Genomic DNA, 27,909 nt, shown 5'->3' with positions numbered 1-27,909 from the left:
ACAATAAATGCTGGAGAGTGTGTGTAGAAAAGGAAACCCTCTTGCACTGTTGGTGGGAATGTAAATTGATACAGATTTGACAATTCTGTTTAAAAAAAAGAAATGTAGTTTAATAAGCATATAAAAAGGGAAAGATTCAAAAATGAGATGAGAAAGAGGTTAATATCAATATTTATATGCTGGTAGTAGTGACATAGTATGGATGAAGGAATTTATGTTGCAGAAAATAATGTCAGGATGAATGTCCTTTAATGATAGGTGATAGAGGACAGAAGCAATTTACCGGTAGAAGGGATAACCACAGACAGGAACAGGGAAACCAGAGAAAAGCACAGTGTATGACTGCAGATCTCTGCAGGATGCTAGGTGTTAGTGGTAAGATAAAGAAGTTCTCTTCTGATCACTTTTACTTTCTCAGGAATATGAGAGACAAAGATTTAAACTGAAATTTAAATAGAGGGAAGATTGATAGGAATTTAAAAAGAGAAGAGAGAGCCAGAAATAATAAGCTAGGATGCTGGGAAACTGGATTGATTAGTGAGAAGCAGCATCTGTCAGAGGCACCAACAGCTTCCTTGAGGTCTGTGGTCAGAGAGTCAAAGTAAGAGCAACCAATGTAGAGCGTGAGAGTCTGTGTGTGTGTGTGTGTGTGTGTGTGTGTGTGTGTGTGTGTGTGTGTACACATACTTGTATTTTTTTCTCCTGTTCTATGCCACCCATGTGAATGAAAAGTATATGGGAGGTTGGGATTAACTTCAGGATAGAGGTGTTTTGATATGAGTGTTATGGAAGGAGACAGAGGCAGGATAATGCAAGTAAGGCAGTGGTTATAACTGTGAGCCATGGAATTAGGTTGGGCAAAAAGGAGATTAGGATCTGGTAGGAAGAAGAGGCAAAAATGAGGTTTGAATGTGGCATCAGTGAACAAGAATTCTTGAGAGAGCTTTGAGTTTCCTGCTCACCTCTTCAGCCAATGCCATGCTGTGCTGCTGCCACTGGCTGTAGCACATCTCTTAATGGTTCGATTATGTATAAAACATAAATATCTATTATTAGGGAAATGTTCTCACCTTTATAGTTTATTAAGTACAATTTTGATTTTTGATATCTCTTAATCTATTTCTTTATCTATACACATATATATGTATCTACCAATATATAAATGGCATTTCAATCTTAATCCAAACCAGTTTTTTTCAAGGCCTTTTCTGATTGCTTCCTTAAATTCACCTCCCCAACTCCTAACCTTATCCCAGCCCTTTATAATCTCTTTTCTACATAATTTTTCTCTATGGCAATTAATATATCTGCTCTATACCATATTAAGTTATGATCTCTCTCAAATATATGTATATTAAGGAGAGAGTAAATATGAATGAATTACTTTTTATGATCATAGCTTTCTAGAAGAAGTATGAGAATTGAATACTCCAACCCTTCCAGGAAACAGTTTAGCAGCTGCCAGTCTCTGATACACCTGGCCTGAAATGAAGGCTAAATCAACTCAGAATTGACTACATCTACAGAGACACTTTGGTTACATCAGTTACTGTGTAGTGATTTCAAGCTGAGGGGTCATAGCAGACCACCAAACCAGGTGTGAGACCCCCTTCACAATGGCCTGTGAGTTGGGTATTTGTAAACTTCCAACAAATCTTTCTGAAATTAAGAAGAAAACTCATTTATTCCAATATGAGAAGCCTACAATACAGTTAATGAAAAAGCAAGCATAATTTTCTGAGTTCAAAATTCAAATTTTCCTTGGAAAACAGGCCACACAAAATCCAGTTTAGAGCTTGAAAGGAAGCCCATGGAATCATTATTCCTTAAGTGGCCTTCCCAAGAATCAGTTATACATATGTGCTATATGAATTTATGTGAGCATCATCCCAAAAAAGCTTGAGACCCCAAAATAACTGAAAATACAGTGTTTCAGAACCCAATGAATCAATGAGAGGAAGTTGCAGATTTTTCATTAAAAATAAAAAGGGGACATAATTTGACTCATCAATGATTTATAAAATGATATTTAGTTCAGTGATACACTTTACTATTTATATTTTATTAACTGTTCATCATTCATGAATATTTATGGAGCACATATGAGGTGAGGGCATTTCTCACCACCTCTGCTGGGCAGTGCTAATCTAACTCACTATAATCTGTCACCTGGACCATTTCCAAAGCTTTCTGATAGGCCTCTCTGCTTCTATTATTGAAACTCTCTACTTCATTCTCCACACAGTAGTCAGCATCATTTAATGAGCATGTAAATTAAAAACAAACAGAATGTAAAAATTAAACCTTTCATTTTCAATCTCACTCTGTCCTCAAATTACTGCTCCATTTCTTGTTTCCTTCCTTAAAAATAAAAATATTCATTTAATAAACTGTGTATTCATCTCAGCACTTTTCTCACATTTTCTCTTAAATCCACTTCAAACAGAATTTTGCACCCTCCACTCCAGCAAAACTGCTTCCTTGACAGTGTCACCAATGATGTTTGTATTGCTAATGCCAATGGTTAATACTTAGTCCTTATTTTACTTGACATAATAATATTTGACAACATTGATCACTCCCTCTACATGAAATAATTTACATGCCTTTCCAAACTCTATCTGCTCTTGTTTTTCCTCCTGTATCACTGACTGCTCTTTTAAATTTCCTTTGCGAGTTCTTCCTTCTCTCCTGGAACCCTAAATATCACAGTGCCTCTGGGCTCAGTCCTTGGTCCTCTTCTCTCTTCTATCCACACTCACTCCTTTGTGAGCCTACCCAGCACCACAGTTGTATATCTGAAGACCCCCACATGTATATTTCAATTGGAGACCACCTCATACAGCCAACTGTGCATTCAGCTTCTCCACTGGGGTGCCTAATTGGCAACTCAATCTTAGATTTTGAAACAATGCTAAGAACCATAGCTTGCAGTGAAATAGGTTGTGAAAAGAAAAACAAAGAATACATTAATCCTTCAAATTTTAGGATGAATTTAAAGTATCAGAACAATGTGTTATATCAAGTAATTTTACAAAACATGTTTCTCAGTCGTATTCAGCTCCGTGTGTCATTTCTTATTTTAACAATGTTAGCGTGGTAGCAGCTGCAAAACAATAGCATGGGGAATGGTATTGCTAGTTGGATATGTGTGGTCCCAAGTACAAATCTCAATCATTTGGAAGATGAGGGGCAATATGAAAATTAGAAAAGATACTTTTATAGCCAGAATGTATTGCTTCTTATTTATGTAATAACATCTGTAGACTGTAGTTCAATTTTTTTTGTTTTTAAATTTCAGCCAAGACTTCTGTGTCTGTAACAATTGTTACCAAGGTAAACTTTCCTGAAGTTATCATTATTCCCCAGGAAGACACCTGTATATATTTTCTTCAGGGGTCAGCTTCCTATTGCTTTTGACCACTTATTCACTGGAAATCCTTCTAGTTCTTTATCAGTTTTGCTTTTCAATATCATTTCTATTTGTCTAGTTTTTTGGTTTTTTGTTTTTTGCTTTTTACTCCTAAGAGTATAGAATCTAATAGTAGATTCACTTAGACAGCTTCTCTCAGGAAAGAAACACAAAAGATCCCAGTGGTGAGGAATTCAGGCATTAATAAATTATGATTTGAGATTTGAATACATTCTTGCTGGGCCCACATAATTAATATTGGTATGCCAAAACAATATAGCTTTTTGTATTTCATAAAAGCAAATTCTCAGCAGAAGTTTAGAGGGCTAATGTTCTTTCCTAAGTTCATTGATGACTTTTGCATTTATTTTTGGATAGAATTTATGTTGTGGAATGATTGATATTGAGGCAACTGGCTCCAAATCGTATTTTCTCCTGGAACTTTAAATTCACAAGGGCTCCTGGATTGATTTCTAGCATATAAGTATGTTTAAAGAGCTAAACTTACTCTTTATATTTTTTTAAAGTAACATTTGTGTAATGGATATAACAGTACTATTTCTCTTAGATTATTCATACAACAATGCCTTTTCTGTATTACAAGCATATAAACATACTTTAGATAAACTTCAATTCAAAAAAGCATAAAAATGTAAAATACCTCGATGTATAATTCATATATTTCTTAATGTTCAGTTAATTTTAGATTAAAAAGCATAAATTTTGTTTTTACTAGTTTCTTTTACAAGAGACAAAGAGCCTCTTGACTCTCCTGCCCCACTTGCATGGAACAGGTTATTTCAGGATTTGCAGAGTAGATATGAGGATGCCAGTTATTTACAACCAACATGTTGATACAGACAGAGAAGGTAGAAATTTACCTGAATAACCAGGAGCACAGAGGCAGATGTATCCACCTGTTCTTTTGACACAATTTTCTCCATCGGGACAAGGTGAGATTTCACATTCATTTATATCCAGTTCACAGAAAGATCCATGATACTCAGGTTCACAATTACATAGAAATCTAGAGAAAAAAAGAGAAATAATGTAACAACAAATAGCATTTCATTATATACATAATTCATATATATATTAAATTTCAGACTTTTAACTAAATTTACAGAAATTGAAATATTTTTATTTAATTTTTTTCTTTGAAGAAAATACAATTCACCTTTGTTGGTTTAAAACCTCGGGAGTTCCCCAAGTCAAATTATAAACTGACCCCATATAGAGAGAGCAAGAATAAACCAAAGAAAGAGGCAGACCACCCCAGATCAGTAGATGGCAGGTTTAATACGTAAGGGAACTTAAGTTAGAGGCTTGTCTTGGGAGGTCACAAGATGAGTAGATCTCTGAACCTGCCCACCAGAATCTTAAGAGTTTATATAGACACCTTAAGGAGGATTAGTCGTGTACCGTCCAGATGGTCTCAATAACACATTATCATCTCAAGGCTGTATCCTTGATGTGGCTCCTAGTATGGGAATGGTGGGAGGATGCACATATCAAGAATGGGGATGGAGTTAGGAGCCTCCCATTGCCCTGGTCCATCTCATGAGTCAACCAAAGGTCAAGTCCACTTGATGACCTACTCCAACAATCTTCTAGATATTTTTCTCCTTAAAAGTTCTTTATTTGGGAGTGTTTTTTAAAATGAATGTATTTGGGTAAAAAATTACTGGAATTTCATAGATACTATTGACCTTAATTCTGTACCTGTATTTCTTTTGTTATAGTATAAATATCACCTTTAACTATATTCTATGTTGAAAATTGAAAATTATTCTCTCCATGGATTGAATAACATTTTTTCCTTATACTAAAGTCCTTCTGATTAATTTTTAAAAAATTCTTTTAACAAAACAATTTCATTAGTGACTAATTATAGTAGCAGATGTTGCAGAAATTGAATGTTATTCAATGATTAGATGTTGGGTTCAAAGTGTCATGAACTTAATGGGCAGAGGGACTCTCAAAAGCCTTGTCATTGAGAATGACTTCCAGAAACATCATCTGACCCCCCTTTCAATGTCCAGCTGTCTCCTCTTTATCTTATGCATCAACGTCTGATGACTCTGAGTTTCTGAGTTCAGATTTGCCCTCAACTCTTATTTGGAAGTGTTTCTTTGTTCTTATGAGCATTTACTTCTATTGAGTCAGATCTCAATTGACTCTTGACTGCTTTCCTCTGTAGTCTAAGCTGTGGCAGCTACAGATATAAGTACATGTGGCAAGATCACTTTGAATTTATTCTCAGTCTCTTCTTGGATATTGTGCCCACCAAGTTTATGTTTAAACATCTAGTCAGTCTGTATCTGTTTGCCAGAAGGGAGAAGACCAATCCTCCTTAGATGAATTGTGACTAGTTTTAGTTATGTGTTGGTGGAATAGCATCAGTAAAAGCAACAACCAAATAATTGATGATAAAACAAATAAATAATGTTAAGACGAAGAAACAAGTAATTTAGTCTTTCCTAATTTAACTTCTATATTCATAAAAATATTAATGAAAACATGGAATGAATTTCTATAGATAAAATTAAATTGAGAGAAAAGTGCACTTAGCAAAACAAGCTCTATATAGTTGCAATTCTCCCCCATCTTGTAGAAGTCTAGAAAAAAACTTTATCAAATATCCTTTCAATGCTTTTTTCTTTCTTTTGGCTGCACCATGGCATGCAGGATCTTAGTTCCCTGACCAGGGATCGAACCCATGCCCGCTGCAGTGGAAGCACAGAGTCTTAACCATTGGACGACCAGGGAAGTCCCTCAGTGTTTTTGAGACAGATTTTTATTCTGATTTTCTGAGGAAACATCTTCCTAATTGTTTCAACATAATCATAATTTCAACAAAAATCATAACCACCAGAAATCTAATATATCTAAGCTCCCCATTCACCACACATTAATTTACTGAATGCCAAACATTAGTCATATACCCAGACCCAAGTGTAAATAAGCTTGGTTTTGCTTTTGAAAGTCTCATAGACAATTTAGGGACATGGACATGTAAACCAGGACAGTAAAGATATGCCAATAAAGACAGGTGTACAATCCTATAAAAGCAGAGCTAACTTCTAGAGAAAGTGACAGAAAAGGTTTTACCAGTTAATCATAAAGAAAGAGTGGAATCTTTGAACCTGTTGGACAGAACGCATTAAAATTGCATGTCTAATGTCATGCTGTTATAAGAGAGTACTGTACTTCTCAAGAGCTCTCAACATGGTAGGGAAATGACTGTAACCAACTTTTTTAGGGTAACATTAATCCAGTTACTATGACTCCCTGAAGGTATGTTCAAATGGGGGAAATTTTCTCCATCTCCACTATCTCACTAATATCTTCCTATCCATAAAGAATCTTGTAAATGCTTTTTAAAATCAAGATATACTTGCTAATGATATTGTCCTTAATTGCTGTTGTGTGTTCTCAGTGAACCCATGATGATTCCAAGTGATCATAGAGTAGGCTGGAGCTGGGCACAGTGTTCTCAGATGTGGCAGTAAAAGGTATGTCCAGGACATACATTTTTTCATACTGATAAACTTGAAAATGTTGTATTACTACAAAATACATAATATAATGACTTTAATTTCAATTTATACATTTGTTGCATGTACTTAGGACAGTACTATCATATTTCCAAAAGTTGCAAAATCTACTTGGGAGTCTGAAATGTTGAATATTAGAAGTTATTTTAGGACATCTTTCTTCTCAATGATAGATTTATAATAATGACCACTGACTTTCTCAATCTAATTTAAATAGCAATTTATTCATTAAACTCATAGAGCTTCCTCTCTTTCTGTCTCTCCTTTATTTCTCTCAGTTTGAAAATGAAGAAATATCCATATCCCTTGTCTTTTGCCACCCAAATTTCATTTTCTGTGATTATAGAAAGGTTCCTGAGTGTTTTCATGATCAAATCAGTACCCTAGAATCTGGAGATTTCAACCAACTTAAAATAAGAGATGTTCTTCATTAATGGTTCTAACTGAATCATCTCTATATAATTTGCCAAATGGTACTTTTCTAACTCATCATTTATTCTACATTTACCAGATGACTGTTAGGAGCTTTTCATTTTCTTTCGTTCATTTATTCATTTGTTCATTTATTCAGTTATTGATTTGTAGCTATATGAATTCACAATTTTTATTTTATTCACTGTGTCAAATATATAACTATTATATTGATTTTGATACTCAGTTTGTGTGAGATTCGGATAGTGGGAACCTCTTCAAGCTGTCTCGAATCTTTTTGACCCATCTCCATCATTCTTTGAGCACTTGCTTACTTTCTAGCAAGATGTTCCAGGTTTATCTTACATTTTTCCAGTCCTAGATGTGAAATCAGCCATTTCTCCTAGGAGTCCTGGCTCCTTTAAGTGAAGAGTGGTATTTAGAAGTCAAGATAATTTGTATGTGCATGTGTGTGTGTGTGTGTGTGTGTGTGTGTGTGTGTATACACATATATGTGTGTCTGTATATGCATACATATATGTCCATATCTATATCTTTGTGTATGTGTGTATATATGTATATTATAAGCATGCATATTAATGCATGAATGCATACTAACACCCCATTTCTAATTTGACATAATAGGATTCATTTTAGTTTAGCCAATTTCTATGTCTAAAATTCTTTTTTATAACAATGAGAAATGTTGTTTTCATTATTTTAAACATATTATTATTTACTTCCTCCATCAGTTAATGTGAAAATTTTCATGTTCTTTGTCTTCCTATGGTGAAGATGTGGGATTTTTTTTTAATTGAAGTCTAATTGACTTAAAATTGTATATTAGTTTCAGGGATACAAAATAGTGATTCAATATTTAATATATAATAAAATGATCACAATGATAAGTCTAATTACCATCTGTCACCATACAAAGTTATTACACTATTATTGGTTATATTCCCTGTGCTGTACATTACATCCCTGTGACTTATTTATTTTACAACTGGAATTTTGTACCTCTTAAACCCCTTTATCTGTTTTACTCATCCTCCCACCTCCCACCCATCTGACAACCACCAATTTGTCCTTTCTGTCTGTGAGATATCACTTCACACCTTTCAGAATGGCTTTTAACAAAAAGACAAGAAATAACAAGTGTTGTCAAGGATATGGAGAAAAGTGAACACTTGTGCACTGTTGGTAGGAAGATAAATTGTTGCAGCTGCTATGGAAAACAGTATGGAGGTTTCTCAAAAAATAAAAAATAGAACTTCCATACGATCCAGAAATTCCCTTTCTAGGTATTTGCCCAAAAAAAATGAAAACACTAATTTGAAAAGATATCTGCACCCTAGTGTTCAAAAGAGCATTATTTACTATAACCAAGATATGGAAGCAACCTAAATGTCCATCAACAGTTGAATGGATAAAGAAGATGTAGTATTTACACACAGTGGAATATTATTAAACCATAAAAAATGAAATGTTACCATTTGCAAAAACATGGATGGACCTATAGGGTATTATGCTAAGTAAAATAAATCAGACAGAGAAAGACAAATTCCATATGATTTTACTTATATGTGGAGTCTAAAAAACAAAACAAATGAACATACACAAGAAAACCCGTAATAGTTTTTGTTTGTTTGTTTGTTTGTTTGTTTGTCTGTGTGGTAGTTTTGAGAAGGTATGTCAAGATTAGATTTTCTTACCTACCCAGAATTATCCTTTGCTCATTTTTCAATTATAATTACCATCTAACGTTTAGCTTTGTGGATACTTCTATAGTTTTTACTAAAACTTATATTCATTTATCACATCATATTAGGGCAAATTTCCATGAAGATCAAATCTTTATTCCAGAATAGAGCTTCTACCTTGAATCTCTGTGTATAGTCTTTCCCAGGAAAATTAATGTATATATATGTACTCTCTTTCCCTCCTTCCCACTCTTCCCCCCACCTCCCTTTCTCTTTCTCTTTCCTCCCCACTCACCCCTACCCCTCTCACTAGGAGAGGCAAGCACAGTGTTGAACACTCCCAATTTGTTCTCTCTGCACTTAACCTGGCCCTTCAGACACTTAGAAAATGAAAGTGCATGGTTGTGTCAAAGGATCCTCGACAGACATTTCCTCCTACTGGCCTCTAGCTAAAGGACCCTATCCCTTCAGCACTTCCTTCTATTATTACCTGGGGAGGTTCCCATCCCTTCTTTATTCAGAACACATCTACCTAGGATGAGGGGAAAAAAACAAAATTGAACCTTTTTATTAATATCTTAAGTGACCCATTTAATTTTATAATAGTTATTGTACTATATACTAAAAGTCTCTAAAACATTTCTTCTTTTTGATGAAACTTTAACCACTTTTAAAAGAATGCATAAAGTAAACATATCCTACTTCAAAGAAACAATTAAGACCATGAAATATGTAATATATTATTTTTTCAAATTTTTCTTTATTTTTGAACTTTATTTTACTTTTTTTTTACAGCAGGTTCTTATTAATTATCAATTTTATACATATTAGTGTATATATGTCAATCCCAATCTCCCAGTTCCTCACACTACCACACCCCACCGCCACTTTCAACCCTTGGGGTCCATATGTTTGTTCTCTAAATCTGTGTCTCTGTTTCTGCCCTGCAAACCGGTTCATCTGTATCACTTTTTTAGGTTCCACATATATACGTTAATATACGATATTTGTTTTTCTCTTTCTGACTTACTTCACTCTGTATGACAGTTTCTAGATCCATCCACGTCTTTACAAATGACCCTAGATGTTCCAATTAAAAGATAAGACTTTTATTTCAAAAGTTTCAGTGGAATTAATAGGTTGTCAAGGTTTTGAACGTTTTTGTTTAAATTTCTTTTAATTTGGTAGTGATATAAAAATTTTTACTTATATTTTCAACGTACTTTTCCAATCACCAAAATGCATTTTAACAGGTGACTTCTGAAAAAACTTCAATACATTAAAATAAAGTTGAGATTAAGAAGAGCAATTGTAATTTACATGAGGCGATTTTTCTGTGATGAAAACAGATGGAAAGATGCAAGATAATCACAGGGGCATAGAGCCCTAAGATGAACCTCTGCTTTACATTAGTCTTTTATGTTGTTTTTTTATCTTACTTCAGATGAGTAAAGAATTAATAAGTAGAGAAATTGTTTTTATGCTTCTAGACAGCTGACTTATTTTAAAATATAGTGACTGTACTGATTAAATCATATTAAAAAGATCCAAGACAAAGTATAGAGGATTCTTTTTTTAACATCTTTATTTGAGTATAATTGCTTTACAATGGTGTGTTAGTTTCTGCTGTAAAACAAAGTGAATCAGCTATGCTTATACATATATCCCCATATCTCCTCCCTCTTGCACCCCCTCCCACTATCCCTATCCCACCCCCCCAGGTGTTCACAAAGCACCAAGCTGCTCTCCCTGTGCTATGTGGCTGCTTCCCACTATCTATTTCACATTTGGTAGTGTATGTATGTCCAAGCCATGCTCTCACTTCGTCCTAGCTTACCCTTCCCACTCCCTGTGTCTTCAAGTCCATTCTCTATGTCTGTGCCTTTATTCCTGTCCTGCCCCTAGGTTCTTCATAAACATTTTTTTTATTCCATATATATGTGTTAGCATATAGTATTTGTTTGTCTCTTTCTGACTTACTTCACTCTGTATAACAGACCCTAGGTCCATCCACCTCACAACAAATAACTCAGTTTCTTTTCTCTTTATGGCTGAGTAATATTCCATTGTATATATGTGCCATATCTTCTTTATCCAGTCATCTGTCAATGGACATTTAGGTTGCTTCCCTGTCCTGGCTTTTGTAAATAGAGCTGAAATGAACATTGCAGTACATGACTCCTTTTGGATTATGGTTTTCTCAGGGTATATGCCCAGTAGTGGGATTTCTAGGTCATATGGTAGTTCTATTTTTAGCTTTTTAAGGAACCTCCATACTGTTCTCCATAGCAGCTGTATCAATTTACATTCCCACCAACAGTGCAACAGAGTTCCCTTTTCTCCACACCCTCTCCAGCATTTATTGTTTGTAGATATTTTGATGATGGCCATTCTAATTGGTGTGAGGTGATACCACATTTTAGTTTTGATTTGCATTTCTCTAATGATTAGTGACGTTGAGCATTCTTTCATGTGTTTGTTGAGAATCTGTATATGTTCTTTAGAGAAATGTCTATTTAGGTCTTCTGCCCATTTTTGGATTATATTGTTTGTTTTTTTGATATTGAACTGCATGAGCTGCTTGTAAAATTTGGTGATTAATCCTTTGTCAGTTACTTCATTTGCAAATATTTTCTCCCAGTCTGAGGGTTGTCTTTTCATCTTGTTTATGTTTTCCATGGCTATGCAAAAGCTTTTAAGTTACATTAGGTCCCATTTGTTTATTTTTGTTTTTATTTCCATTTCTCCAGGAGGTGGGTCAAAAAGGATCTTGCTGTGATTTGTGTCATAGAGTGTTCTGCTTATGTTTTCCTCTAAGAGTTTTATAGTGTCTGCCCTTATAGTTAGGTCTTTAATTCATTTTGAGTTTATTTTTGTGTATGGTGTTAGGGAGTGTTCTAATTTCATCCTTTTACAGGTAGCTATCCTGTTTTCCCAGCACCACTTATTGAAGAGGCTGTATTTTCTTCATTGTATATTCTTGCCACCTTTATCAAAAATAAGGTGACCTATGTACATGGGTTTATCTCTGGGCCCTCTATCCTGTTCCAGTGACCTATATCTCTGTTTTGTGCTGGTACCATACTGTCTGGATTACTGTAGCTTTGAAGTAGAGTCATAAGTCTGGAAGCCTGATTCATCCAGCTCCAGTTTTTTTCTCAAGGTTTCTTTGGCTATTTGGGGTCTTTTGTGTTTCCATACACATTGTGAAATTTTAGCCAGACTCATCAAGAGAAAAAGGGAGAAGACTCAAATGAATAGAATTAGAAATGAAAAAGGAGAAGTAAAAACTGACACTGCAGAAATACAAAGGATCATGAGAGATTACTACAAGCAACTATATGTCAATAAAATGGACAACCTGTAAGAAATGGACACATTCTCAGAAAAAGCACAATCTTCTGAGACTGACCAGGAAGAAATAGAAAATATAAACAGACCAATCCCAAGCACTGAAATTGAGACTGTGATTAAAAATCTTCCAACAAACAAAAGCCCAGGACCAGATGGCTTCACAGGTGAATTCTATTAAACATTTAGAGAAGAGCTAACACCTATCCTTTTCAAACTCTTCCAAAATATAACAGAGGGAGGAATACTCCCAAACTCATTCTATGAGGCTACTATCACCCTGATACCAAAACCAGACAAAGATGTCACAAGAAAAGAAAACTACAGGCCAATATCACTGAAGAACATACATGTAAAAATCCTCAAAAACATACTAGCAAACAAATCCAACAGCACATTGAAAGGATCATACACCATGATCAAGTGGGGTTTATCTCAGGAGTGCAAGGATTCTTCAATATATGCAAATCAATCAATATGATACCCCATATTAACAAATTGAAGGAGAAAAAACATGAATTTCTCAATAGATGCAGAGAAATCTTTTGACAAAATCCAACACCCTTTTATGATAAAAACCCTCCAGAAAGCAGGCATAGAGGGAACTTACCTCAACATAATAAAGGCCATATATGACAAACCCACAGCCAACATCATTCTCAATGGTGAAATACTGAAACCATTTCCACTAAGATCAGGGACAAGACAAGGTTGCCCATTCTCACCACTATTATTCCACAAAGTTTTGGAAGTTTTAGCCACAGCAATCAGAGAAGAAAAAGAAATAAAAGGAATCTAAATCAGAAAAGAAGAAGTAAAGCTGTCACTGTTTGCAGATGGCATGATACTATACACAGAGAATCCTAAAGATGCTACCAGAAAACTACTAGAGTTAATCAATGAATTTGGTAAAGTATCAGGATACAAAATTAATGCACAGAAATCTCTAGCATTCCTATACACTAGTGATGGAAAATATGAAAAATAAATTAAGGAAACACTCCCATTTACCATTGCATCAAAAAGAATAAAATACCTAGGAATAAACCTACCTAAGGAGACAAAAGACCCATATGCAGAAGACAATAAGACACTGATGAAAGAAATTAAAGATGATACAAACAGATGGAGAGATAGACCATGTTCTTGGATTGGAAGTATCAGCATTGACAAAATGACTATACTACACAAAGTTATCTACAGATTCAATGAAATCCCTGTCAAACTACCAGTGGCATTTTTCACAGAAGTATAGAGTTTTTAATGAGAGTCTTGATTTAAAAATATTTTTGTAATATTAAGATTTGACCTATATATATATATATATCAATAGATTATTTTATATGAAACCTACAGTCAAATCCAAAAATGAAACTATATAATGTTGCTGGTGAAACTTTACTATAAGAACTTCTTAGCCTGTGTTATAACAATTGAAATTTTGTGAGAATTTATAATACATTTTAATGTAATTTATTCCTTTTTCTTGTAACACTAAATCAGCATTCCTGAGCAACTCTTCTTTGTATGTAATGGCATTTGTTAATCAAATAATTATTAATATTTTCTATTTGAAAAATGAATAAAGAGTCCTGTATTAAAATTTTATGAAGTTAAACACTCTAATATTTTTTAAAAAATAACCATTTATAAAATATGATATAAATCTTACTCTCTGTTCTTTAATAAGTTTTCATTTTTTAAGAGATACAGGCATGTTTAAGTATACAAGCATATGTAATAAAAAGTAAAAACAGTAGTTTGAACATTTGCACATAGAAAAATATCAAACTTAATATTAATCTAAGAGGATATTGAATACTTTATGATACGCATAGTTTACTTTTAATGTTTCAATTTATCTACATCTTTATGATGCTGCATTTTAAGGTGTTGTACATTCTGTGTACCTCAAACAAAATGAAAAGAAGGAAAGTATGCATATGGATTGTTCTTCTCTCTGCAATTTTTTGGAAGAGTTCGAGAAGGATGGGTGTTACCTCTTCTTTAAATGTTTGCTAGAATTCTTCTGTGAAGCCATCTGGTCCTAGGCTTTTGTTTGTTGGAAGATTTTTAATCACAGTCTCAATTTCGGTACTTGTGATTGGTCTGTTCATATTTTCCATTTCTTCCTGGTTCAGTCTTGGAAGGTTGTGCTTTTCTAAGAATGTGTCCATTTCTTCCTGGTTTCCATTTTATTGGCATATAGTTGCTTGTAGTAATCTCTCATGATCCTTTGTATTTCTGCAGTGTCAGTTTTTACTTCTTTTTCATTTCTAATTCTATTTATTTGAGTCTTCTGTTTTCTACCTAATGTATTTTCTCCACAGAGTAATTATCTTTAAAATAGTCTTTTATGTCATTATTATAATTTTAGTATATAAGGTCACAGATTTAATCTGAAACAATTTTGCTATGGCAAAATATTCAGTTGACTAGAAGTCATTCAGCTTAATAACTGGTTTCTAGGTAAAAATTTATAGAAAAATGTACACATTTTGATCTGTATTTAAATGCACCTTAACCAATCATTTTCAACTTTATAACAGTAAAGCACTGTTAAAATCATGAACATCACACACTATAAAAGAATAGTGATAATGATTTTGCTATAATAAGAGCAGCCAGCATTTGAAAAAATTTCTTCTTCTGTATTCTTTGAATGGAGCTGTCACTATTACTCTAATTGTTCTGATGAATTCTCTATTTAGCTATACTTTTTCAGTAGGTTGGCATTATTGTTACTGACCTAAGTGAACTGATGAGTATAGCTTAAAAGGACATTATCTCTACTGAATATCAAACATAAATTATCAAGTGTCAAAAATGTCAATTCCAGTATCCAGTTTTGCAATGACTTTGTATATGAATTGGAGCTGTCATCTACATGCTGTAATAGCTCAAGGAATTCACCTTTAAATGATGTCATCAAGTATTAACTGTTTCAGATCTCAGATCCAATAACCAAGAGGAAGGAAGAGATTAAAAAATATGGAGGTAATCATGAAGTGTTTTGCAATAAATATCACTTTCAACATGTTTCTTGTTATAGTGTCTATAATTTAATTCAATTTGTACTAAATATACAGATACAACAATTGGTTTTAAGTGAGTTGTTAGATTATTTCAATTTTTTAAAATATCTTTATTGGAGTATAATTGCTTTACAATGGTGTGTTAGTTTATGCTTTATAAAAAAGTGAATCAGTTATACATATACGTATGTCCCCATATCTCCTCCCTCATGTGTCTCCCTCCCACCCACCCACATCCCACCCCTCTAGGTGATCACAAAGCACCAAGCTGGTCTCCCTGTACTATGCAGCTTCTTCCCACTAGGTATCTATTTTACTTTTGGTAGTGTATATATGTCCACGCCAATCTCTCACTTTGTCCAAGCTTACCGTTCCCACTCCCCATATCCTCAAGTCTATTCTCTAGTAGGTCTGCATTTTTATTCCCGTTTTGCCCCTAGGTTCTTCTGATCATTTTTTTCTTTTTTCTTTTTTTTTTTTTTTTTAGATTCTATATATATGTGTTAGCATATGGCATTTGTTTTTCTCTTTCTGACTTGCTGCATTCTGTATGACAGTCTCTAGGTCCATCCACCTCACTACAAATAACTCAGTTTCGTTCCTTTTTATGGCTGAGTAATATTCCATTATATATATATATATATATATATATATATATATATATATATATATAAATGCCACATCTTCTTTATCCATCCATCTGTTGATGGACACTTAGGTTGATTCCATGTCCTGGCTATTGTAAGTACAGCTGCAATGATCATTTTGGTATATGACTCTTTTTGAATTAATGGTTGCCTTAGGGTATATGCCCAGTAGTGGGATTGCTGGGTCGTATGGTAGTTCTAATTTTAGTTTTTTAAGGAACCTCCATTCTGTTCTCCATAGTGGCTGTATCAATTTACATTCCCACCAACAGTGCAACAGAGTTCCTTTTCTCCACACCCTCTCCAGCATTTATTGTTTGTAGATATTTTGATGATGGCCATTCTGACCAGTGTGAGATGATATCTCATTGTAGTTTTGATTTGCATTTCTCTAATGATTAATGATGTTGAGCATTCTTTCATGTGTTGGTTGGCAATCTTTATATCTTCTTTGGAGAAATGTCTATTTAGGTCTTCTGCCCATTTTTGGATTGGGATTTTTGTTTTTCTGATACTGAGCTACATGAATTGCTTGTATATTTTAGGAGATTAATCCTTTGTCAGTTGCTTCATTTGCACATATTTTCTTCCAGTCTGAGGGTTGTCTTTTCGTCTTGTTTATGGTTTCCTTTGCTGTGCAAAAGTTTTTATGTGTCATTAGGTCGCATTTGTTTATTTTTGTTTTTATTTCTATTTCTCTAGGAGGTGGGTCAAAAAGGATCTTGCTGTGATTTATATCATAGAGTGTTCTGCCTATGTTTTCCTCTAAGAGTTTGGTGGTATCTGGCCTTATATTTAGGTCATTAATCCATTATGAGTTTATTTTTGTGTATAGTGTTTGTGTAAGTGTATGTTGTGTAGGTGTTCTAATTTCATTCTTTTACATGTAACTGTCCAGTTTTCCCAGAACCATTTATTGAAGAGGCTGTCTTCTCCACTGTATATTCTTGCCTCCTTTATCAAAGATAAGTTGACCACATGTGCATGGGTTTATCTCTGGGCTTTCTATCCTGTTCCATTGATCTATATTTCTGTTTTTGTGCCAGTACCATACTGTCTTGATTACTGTAGCTTTGTAGTATAGCCTGAATTTAGGGAGCCTGATTCCTCCAGCTCCATTTTTCTTTCTCAAGATTGCTTTGGGTATTCGGGGTCTTTTGTGTTTCAATACAAATTGTGAAATTTTTTGTTTTACTTCTGTGAAAAATGCCAGTGATAGTTTGATAGGGATTGCCTTGAATCTGTTGGTTGCTTTGGGTAGTAGAGCCATTTTCACAGTGTTGATTCTTCCAATCCAAGAACATGATATATCTCTCCATCTGTATCATCTTTAATTTCTTTCATCAGTGTCTTATAATTTTCTGCATACAGGTTTTTTGTCTCCTTAGGTAGGTTTATTCCTAGATATTTTATTATTTTTGTTGCAATGGTAATTGGGAGTGTTTTCTTGATTTCACATTCAGATTTTTCAACATTAGTGTATAGGAATGCAAGAGATTTTTGTGCATTAATTTTGTATCCTGCTATTTTACAAAATTCATTGTCACTTCTAGACAAATTTATTTCTGGTTTTAATGAAATCCCAATCAAAATCCCAGCAAGTTATTTTGTGGATTTTGACAAACTGAACCCAAAATTTGTATGGAAATACAAAAGACCCAGTATAGCCCACACAATATTGTAGAAAAAAAAAAGTAGGAGGACTGACACTATCCAACTTGGAGAATTACTATAAAGCTCTGGTAATCAAGACCACATGGTATTATTAAATAACAGATAAATAGACCAAGGGAACAGAGTAGAGAGCTTAGAAGTAGAGTCCAATAGATACTGTCAACTCATCTTTGACAAAGGGTAGGAAGGAAATACAATGGAGAAAAGATGGTCTCTTCAATAAATGGTGCTGGATAAACTGGACGTCCACATACAAAAAACAAACAAACAAACAAAACCCAATCTAGACAGAGGCATTATACTCTTCATAAAAATTAACTCAAAATGGATCACATACTTATTCCAAAATGAAAAATTATAAAACACCTCAAAGGTAATGAAAGAGAAAACCTAGATGACCTTGGGTAACGAAAGAAGAAAATTTAGATGATCTTGGGTTTGGTTATTTTGTAGATATGACACCAGGGGCATGATCTATGAGAGAAAGAACTGATAAGCTTGTCTTCATTAAAGTTTTATAAAATCTGCTCTGTGAAAGACAATGTCAAGAGGATTACCTGACAAGCCACAACCTGGAAGAGTGTATTTGCAAAAGACATGTCTAGTAAAGGACTGCCATCCAAAATATACAAAGAACTCTTAAAACTCAACAATAAGAAGACAAATAACCCAATTTAAAAATAGGCCAATGACCTTAACCAACCTCAACAAAGAAGACATAATGAGGTCAAAGAAGCAATGAAAAGACGCTCCACATATGTCATCAGGGAAATGCAAATCAAAACAACAGTGAGATGCCACTACACACCTATTAGAGTGGCCAAAATCCAGAGCACTGACAACACCAAATGCTTGTGAGAATGTGAAGAAACAGAAGGTCTCATTCACTGTTGGTAGAAATGAAAACTGGAATAGTCACTTTGGAAGACAGCTTGGCAGGTTCTTACATTTTTTTTTACTAAACAATATGTTGCATGTATTATTCTGATAAGTTTTTCTTCCATTCAATCATATTTTCAATAAATATTTAAGTAATATATATTCTTAGGTAGTTAATTCATACTAAATAATTATATAGTTTTCTTTTATTGTTATATTACATTTTTGTTTACTTAGAATGTCTCTAAATTTTCATCACCATAAACATATCACAAATGTGTAACCTTGTACATATCTCCTTGTACCTGTATTTAAGATTTCTCTAAGGCATATACCTATCCATAACTTTATGATACTTTTCCCAACATAGCTCTTTATCTTCCCATGAGCAGTGGATTAGATTCACCTTGGAAAGACAAAACATCTCACTTTGTTTCAGTTTTCCTAATTATTTGTTGACTGCTTGTTTATTTCTTTACCCTTTGAAATGCTTGTGTGTGCTCTTTGCCCATGTTTTTTCATATCCTCTCACAGATTTCAACCAATGCTTAGTGCTCAGTTTTCTATGGCTCCTACTCAGGTATTACAGAAAGCTTGTTGCCTCAAACTCAGGCCAAAGCAAGCTTGTTAGGCCCTGCCCAGTTACACACTGAAAAGATAAAAGGGTGCTGTGTTGATGGCATTTTTTAAAATAGAATTTATTTTGTAGATTAGTTTAAAGTTCACAGCAAAATTAAGCAGAAAGTAGAGTTCCCACATAGCCCGTAACTACATACATGCAAAACTTCACCCGCTGTCAACACTGCCCCCTCCTAGCAGAGTGGGACATTTATTATAAATAATGAACCCAATATTATCACTCAAGTCCATAGTTCACATTAAGGTTCAGTCTTGGTACTGTATATTTTATGGATTTTGACAAAACTATAGTGCCTTGTGCACCACCATAGTGTACAGAAGAATTTCACTAACCTAAATATCTTCTGAGCTTCATCTACTCACCCCTCCATCTCCCCTGAAATCTGACAACCACTATCTTTTTATGGTCTCCATAGTTTTGCCTTTTCCAGAATGTTATGTAGTTGGAATAATAATAAATGTAAACTATTTTAGATTGGCTTCTCTTATTTAGTAATACACATTTAAGATTCCTCTGTGAGTTTTCATAGCTTGACAGCTCCTTTCTTTTTAGTACTAATACCCCATTGTCAGGATGTACCACAGTTTATTTATACATTCATTTACTGATGGACATTTTGGCTGCTTCCAAGTTTTGACAATTACAAATAAAACCACTATATAAACATCTGTTAGTAGTTTTTTGAGTGGAATATAAGATTCAACAAATACCAAGTAGTGTGATTGTTGGATCATACTGTAAATTTTGTAAGAAACTGCTAAACTGTCTCCCAAAGTGGCTGCCATTTCATTTTTAAGCAGAGGGAAATTGTCTTGGGGTTTCAAATATCTCCTATTTGTTACACTATCATCCTCAAAGGATGTCTCTGAATAGAGCCAGGCCTTAGGCTGGGGCACCTTTATTTCCTTCCCTAACTTTCTGACCTCTGGGGGGGATCTCTGGAAAAAGATGCTGGCACTGGGCAGTGCACCACTAATCTGGTGACCAAAAGCTATATTCAGAAAGCTCCAATATCTATTTCATGTCTGAAGAGGCTGTATTTCAATCACAGCTCAGTCAGAATATTGTATTGGCAGCAGTTTTTCCTAATCATGCGTTGAGCTTGAGGATTAATATGCACAAAAGCTCTTTAGTGATCTGTATGTTGGACTGTTACCTTGCTCACCAGTAGTAGTTGGTTATTTTCCATCAAGATTTTTAGGATTTTCTCGGTTTTGGAAACACTTTGCTGTCATCAGATAGATTGAAGGGTCAATATCAACCCTGTAAATGAACTCATCATTCTTGTGTTCATGAACCCACCACGTGGTTCTCTTTCAAGCAGAAGGCATTTTGAGTGGCTTCCTTCCGTTTCTCTTTGAGATCTTATTCTGGAATTGGGAAAGTGATCTTCCAGAGCCATGTAATGAATTCATATGAAAAACCTTCATTTAGACTTGTAAGGTTATTTTGGTTCTACTATACGTTTTATCCTGGTCTCTGCCTCAGAGCTATCTCTCAGGCCTCATGCGGGGCAAATTGGAAATGCCAGGCAGCTGATACCTCGTGCTTCAGTCTGCAAATAGTAGACGTATTTTCCAAGTACTAATCCTTGCTTCTGTTTAGTTGATAGCATTTTTTATCTTAGTTCTTTACCACTTTTCCTGGTCAGAGCTTTACCATAGGAAGAGAGCTTATTTGCCCCACACATTCAGGCTTGGCCATGAGTCTTTCTTTGGACAGTGATCTATAGGTAAAGAAGAAGGATGCTATTTCTGAGCCCAGGGCTTAAGAGACTTTGCATGTTTCTGCTTGTTCTCTTGAATCTCTGCCACTCCATGAGAAGAACATGCTAGTCCAAAGAGGATGAGAGACACTTGGAGTGGAGCTTTTCAACTGACATAACAGACTTGCAAACACACCTCCCCCATCAGCTGTGTTACACAGAAACCTGGGTGAACCCATTGTATATTAGCTAAGTTTTAGAAGACCACAGATATGAAAATAATAAATGATTGTTATTTTTAACCACTGAGTTTTCAGTTTTTGGCTAAACAACAGCAGCAAACAACCTGTATAGTAACTTTGAAGGAGTTCATACCTCTGTAGAGAGAGGATAGACATGGCTCAGAACTATAAATTTCTGAATTCACTTTAACCTCCCCACTGGGAGAGGCAACAGGGACAGGCTCCCCTGTGACTTAGGGAATATGCACTTCTCAGCATACAAGCCTTCCGTTAAATACTTCTGAAAGAGTTGACTTATAAACTGTTGCCAGTTTTCCCCTGCCTCTTCCAAGCATTTCTCATTGGTTTCAGATCATAAAAAGAGTTAGATTCCACCTTTGCTGATGAGAGATGGAAACATTTAGCTAGAAACAGATAGCCTTATGCCTTGAAAGAATTGCATAAAACCCCAGAAATCTGTATTGTCACAAAATTGGGGAGAATGTGTGGGATTGGATCTAAGGTGATCAGACCAAGGGAGAATAAATATGACTTAAATGAGCTGAATTTATTGATATGGATGGAGAGAAAAGATTTAAGATGCTAATATTGGGTGTGGTGTCAGATAGGCTGTCTGATCAAAAACAGAGCTTAATTCCAGTTTAGGTTAGTGAGGTAGAAGTGCCAGAGTTCATAGGCTCATTGTTAATGGAAATGTCTGAATGGATCAATTATGTGTAAACTGCCCAGGTACCTCTTACTTTCTATCCCCACAGGATATAGAAGGGCATTTCTCCACTCACAAGACTGAAATAGGGTGGGTAAGTGTCACTACTGTTTCAGTGAGCTTTGTGGTGATAGCCCTTTAAAGACTGGAGGTGATAATGTGGCTTGCTGCAGGGAAGCTAGGGTCCCTGATATGAATGAGAATAATGGGATCCAAGAATAATGGGATGAAGCCTGTTAGATAGGCTTGACTACCAGATACAACAATAAGCAAATAACCATATAAATCAGCAAAACAGAATGATGATCAACAGATAGATTCACAGATACTCTGGGCAATGGCTAGTTGGTGATGACTTTCTAGAAATGAAACATGAGGACAGAATGCTATGATGCTACTTTATGTATATATAGAATGAAATATATGGATTTGCAGGGCAGAAATGTAATTCCAGTTGTCTTTGTTGGGACTCCTAGGTGCTTACATAATTTCAAACCTAAGCTATGTCACAGATGCAGTCCCTCAACTGAAGGACGCCCTTTTGCATTAGGATCTTGTGATATAGTCACAGATGTTCCCTATATCATCCTAAAGCCTTCTTCAGAGGGAGCTGAGAACTTTTATTCGTATGACTATTCAATGATGAAATTAAAATGTTCACACTTTTAGGAGTCATTGAGTTCAGCTCCCTCTGAACTTATACTTATTTTTGAAATACCACTGCTTCACCAATAGGAGTAAAAGATTATTCAGATCTGCTAGATGGGTAATAAATCTGTCTTGTTTTGTTTTATTTTGTTTTGCTTTTCACCACAGTCCCAGAATGTATAGTGTAGTTAATATATTTAATAATGGAATTTTCATATTGGAATAGAGCTATTACGGAGGAAAGCCCAATTGGAAGATCTTGTAATGTTCCTTCAGACTTATCAAGATTTTAAACTGAAAGCAATTCTGTATCCCTATGGGGCTTGTAGTAATTAGTGTTCCCTTGAAAGTCTTGAGAGTTGCAGGGTTGGATTCAAGCATGGCCCTATCTACTTCACCAGATTGGACAGTGCAAGGCCAGAGGGCCATAGAAATAATAGAAGATTATCAGAAACTTTAGCAGATTGTGATACAAATTTTACAGCAATTCTAGATGTTGAAACTCTATTAAAACACACAGACATAGCCCTTGGTACCTGGAGAGCAACTGTGACCTGGCAAATTAGTCTCTTTTTTATCTTAATCAATGAATGTCTAGTTGAATTTGTTCATTTTATTTTTTGGAAAGATATTTTGAAAGGCTCAAATAAATAAATAAATATCAATTCTTCTCAAATTGACTTACAAATTTGATTAAATTCTAATTAAACTTCTACCTGGTCTTTGTTTGCTTGTTGGAATGTAAGGATTCATGCGGAACAGAAGAAACTGTCAAAAGTAACTAAATCTTCTTGAAGCAGATTAAAAATATGAGATGTATTGCACTATCAGTATTGAGGTTTTCAAATGGAAGTAGCAAATATTTATGGTACTGAAACGTGGACAACTAATTGAACTAAGGAAACAGAATAGAGACAGAGAAATACACATAGTCATGTATGGGAACTTGATCTGCAACAAGAAAGCATTGCCGATCAGGCAGATCAGTGAGTAAAAATGTACTCATTCAACACGAGTAGCAGGCACAACTGGTTAGTCACATGGAGAAAATGAACTTATGTGCTTCCCTTACACCACACAGCTCACACACACACAATATTTAGATAGATGAAGATTTAAATATAAAGGGCAGGTCTTTTGTCTCCTTAGGTAGGTTTATTCCTAGGTATTTTATTCTATTTGTTACAATGGTAAATGGGAGTGTTTCCTTAATTTCTCTTTCAGATTTTTCATCATTAGTATATAGCAATGCAAGAGGTTTCTGTGCATTAACTTTGTATCCTGCTACTTTACCAGATTCATTGATTAGCTCTAGTAGTTTTCTGGTAGCATCTTTAGGATTCTTTATGTATAGTATCATATGATCTGCAAACAGTGACAGTTTTACTTCTTCTTTTCCGATTTGGATTGCTTTTATTTCTTCTTTTCTCTGATTGCTGTGGTTAAAACTTCCAAAACTATGTTGACTAATTGTGGTGAGAGTGGGCAACCTTTTCTTGTTCCTGATTTTAGTGGAAATAGTTTCAGTATTTCACCATTGAGAATGATGTTGGCTGTGGGTTTGTTATATATGGCCTTTATTATGTTGAGGTAAATTCCCTCTATGCCTACTTTCTGGAGGGTTTTTATCATAAACGAGTGTTAAATTTTGTCACAGAGCTGGAGGAAGCAGGCTCCCTGACTTCAAAATCTTCTGCAAAGTTACAGTAATCAAGACAGTATGGTACTGGCACAAAATCAGAAATATAGATCAATGGAACAGGATAGAAAGCCCAGAGATAAACCCACACACATATAGTCACCTTATCTTTGATAAAGGAGGCAAGAATATACAATGGAGAAAAGACAGCCTCATCAGTAGTGGTGCTGGTAAAATCGAACAGCTACATGTAAAAGAATGCAATTAGAACACTCTCTACCACCATACACAAAAATAAACTCCAAATGGATTAAAGACATAAATATAAAGACAGACACTGTAAAACTCTTAGAGGAAAACATAGGCAAAACATTCTATGATATAAATCACAGCAAGATCCTTTTTGACCCACCTTCTAGAGAAATGGAAATGAAAACAAAAATAAACAAATGGACCTAATGAAACTTAAAAGCTTTTGCACAGCAAAGGAAACCATAAACAAGATGAAAAGATAACCCACAGAATGGGAGAAAATATTTGCAAATGAAGCAACTGACAAAGGATTAATCACCAAAATTTACAAGCAGCTTATTCAGCTCAATATCAAAAACACAAACAACACAATCCAAAAATGAGCAGAAGACCTAAATAGACGTTTCTCCAAAGAAGATATACAGATAGCCAACAAACACATGAACGAATGCTCAATGTCACTAATCATTAGAGAAATGCAAATCAACACTACAATGAGGTATCACCGCACACCAGTCAGAATGGCCATCATCAAAAAATCTACAAACAATAAATGTTGGAGAGGATGTGGAGAAAAGAGAACCCTCTTGCACTGTTGGTGGGAATGTAAATTGATACAACCACTATGGAGAACAGTATGGAGGTTCCTTAAAAATAAAAAATAGAACTACCATACAACCCAGCAATCTCAGTACTGGGCATATACCCTGAGAAAACCATAATTCAAAAAGAGACATATACCAAAATATTCCTTGCAGCAATATTTACAATAGCCAGGACAAGTCATGGAAACAATCTAAGTGTCCATTGACGGATGAATGGATAAAGAAGATGTGGCACATATATACAATGGAATATTACTCAGCCATAAAAATAACCAAAATTGAGGTATTTGTAGTGAGTTGGATGGAACTAGAGACTGTCATACAGAGTGAAGTAAGTCAGAAAGAGGAAAACAAATACTGTATGCTAACATACTTGACACAGGGAAGGGTAAGGGTAAGCTGGGATGAAGTGAGAGAGTGACATGGACAAACATACACTACCAAATGTGAAATAGATAGTGGGAAGCAGCTGCATAGCACAGAGAGATCAGCTCGGTGCTTTGTGACCACCTAGAGGGGTGGGATGGGGGGGGTGGGAGGGTGACGCAACAGGGAGGGGATATGGGGATACATGTATACGTATAGCTGATTCACTTTGTTATACAGAAGAAACTAACACACCATTGTAAAGCAGTTATACTCCAAAAAACATGTTAAAAAATATATAAAGGGCAGAAACTTAAATATTTTAAAAGGAAATATAAGAAACATCTTTTAATCCTAGGGTAAAACATTTTTAAACAAGATTTAACAAATCAAGCCATACACAAAGTAAATGAGTAATTCAATTACATTAAAAATAAGTTTTAGTACTCACAATTTTCATAAAGGAGGTGAAATGTCGAGCCACAAACATTAGAATATATTTTCAGTAGTATTGGGTTGGCCAAAACTTTCGTTTGGGTTTTTCTGTAACATCTTATGGAAAAACCCAAACAGATTTTTTGGCCTACCCAGTACATACAACTAAAAGAAGTATTAATTAGAATATATAAAGGTTCTTACAAATCAATAAGAGTACATTAATGGACAGATGCCATAAATAGGCATTTCTAGAAAGAAAATGAAATATCTTGAAATGTATATGTGTTCTCACATATGGGAATGCAGAGGAAAACCAAAAGGAGATATAATTTATAAACAGCAGATAAGCCCAAATGGAACATTTTGACACTGCAAATAGGAACATTTACTCACTCTCTTAACAGTGTGAATATTCCATTTTCAAAGTGCATTGGGAAAAAAAAACATGATATAATAAATATGAAAGTGGCTACCCAAAGGTCCAAATATTCTCTGCGTATGAAACCTAGAGTGACATTTGTATTGGTATATTTGGAGAAGTATTTGAAAACCTTAATAGTATTATTATTTCTAGGAAAAAAAGAGACAAATAACCCAAATATCTACAACCAGGAGAATGATAAATGTCATTGGCATATATTTAAATGGAATATACTACAATAGTTAAAAATGAGCAACAGACACATGCACTAACAGATAATACAGAAATGTCATCTTCAACAAAATGGATTGTTTTGGAAGACGATACACAATATTATCTCAATTACATTAATATGCAAACTAAAGAGTGTTTTGTTAGGCATACATACAAATAGCTAATTTATGTATGCTAAAGGCAAGGACAATAAATATAAATTCAGGATATTCAATATAATTGGGTGGGAGAGTGGAGGAGTACTTGAGGACAAACAGAAGAGTATCAGCAATGTTCAGCTTCTTAAGTTGAATAATGGGCACATGTGTGTTCACTTTATTATTTGTTATATTTTACATATAAAAATAACTGATACAGAAAAAAAAATGTAGCCTCTAACCTACTTGTCAGATCCACAGAGATTCCATTATTTTGGCAAGGTTTAGAGGAACACTCATTAGTTTCACATAGAGGTCCAGAAAACCCAGGTCTGCAAACACTATTTTTAAACAAGAAATTTAATAACTCCATTGTAAAATTTTAAAGCTGAAAATTCCAATAACCATAGCACAGCAAATTGTTAATAAGCAGAAGTGTTGTTCAATGTGTCCACTGACATTATAAATATGCATACATTTGGATACATCTAGATGCATGAACATGTATATAGATGTTTTTTGGTTTTCTCTACCTGAAATTGTTGAGCCCGACTTTACAGTCACCACAGTTCTGACAAGGAAGGGGGAAGCACTCATTCATGTTAATTTCACAGTGTTCACCTTTAAATCCTGCAAAGAGAGAGAAGATGGGTAGAGATGAGCAATCCTCACTTTAGAGTGTGAAAATCGGAATCAGTAGTAAAGAGTCTGGAAAATATGCTCATAATGGAAGTTACAAAAAAAAATGGGAGGGAGAAAACACCTCATCTCTGAGTGCTTATACTACTCTATTTCAAGTAGTGTCTGAATAAAATTATGCTAGTTTCTAATTAAAGAGTTCAAATGAAAGAATCAAGGGAGGACTACTTTACTGAATCTCCTGTGGAAATAGAGTTAATGCTAATGTTGTTGTTTTAAGGTCTTTAAGTGTTTGAACAAAAAGAACTGAAACTACCTGGAAAGCAAATGAATTAATGTGACGACGAATCTTAAAGTAAAATTGAGCTTCAATGATCAGATTTATTCAAAGCAGTTAGCAGATGAGGCAAATTTAACTGCTTTTGATTCATAGCTAAATAATCAGTCATCCATTTAAACCCATGCCAGTTATGTTTAAAAAAAGCAAAGAAAAAAAGGAAAGAAAATTATAGACTTATAAAAGAGTCAGTTGTAATTATTTCAACATATTTGTGTCAGAAAAAAATCA

The 27,909-nt window shown here is 34.6% G+C and overlaps 1 protein-coding gene across 2 annotated transcripts in view; it reads right to left on the bottom strand.

Annotated features, from left to right (window-relative positions):
- EYS (eyes shut homolog) overlaps window positions 1-27,909 on the bottom strand; it is a 1,666,475-nt gene that overhangs the window by 1,128,310 nt on the left and 510,256 nt on the right. For both annotated transcript variants that reach the window (XM_067702876.1, XM_067702877.1), the window contains exons 15-17: window positions 27,234-27,332; window positions 26,945-27,044; window positions 4,294-4,439 (exon numbers count right to left, since the gene is read on the bottom strand). In XM_067702876.1, coding sequence (XP_067558977.1) covers window positions 4,294-4,439; window positions 26,945-27,044; window positions 27,234-27,332 — 345 coding nt within the window. The remainder of the gene's footprint in view (window positions 1-4,293; window positions 4,440-26,944; window positions 27,045-27,233; window positions 27,333-27,909) is intronic.

The sequence above is a fragment of the Pseudorca crassidens genome, chromosome 13, assembly GCF_039906515.1.
Source record: "Pseudorca crassidens isolate mPseCra1 chromosome 13, mPseCra1.hap1, whole genome shotgun sequence".
NCBI classification, from domain to species: domain Eukaryota; kingdom Metazoa; phylum Chordata; class Mammalia; order Artiodactyla; family Delphinidae; genus Pseudorca; species Pseudorca crassidens.
The sequence above is the reverse complement of the archived record's forward strand: the minus strand, read 5'-3'. Positions and strand labels throughout refer to the sequence as shown.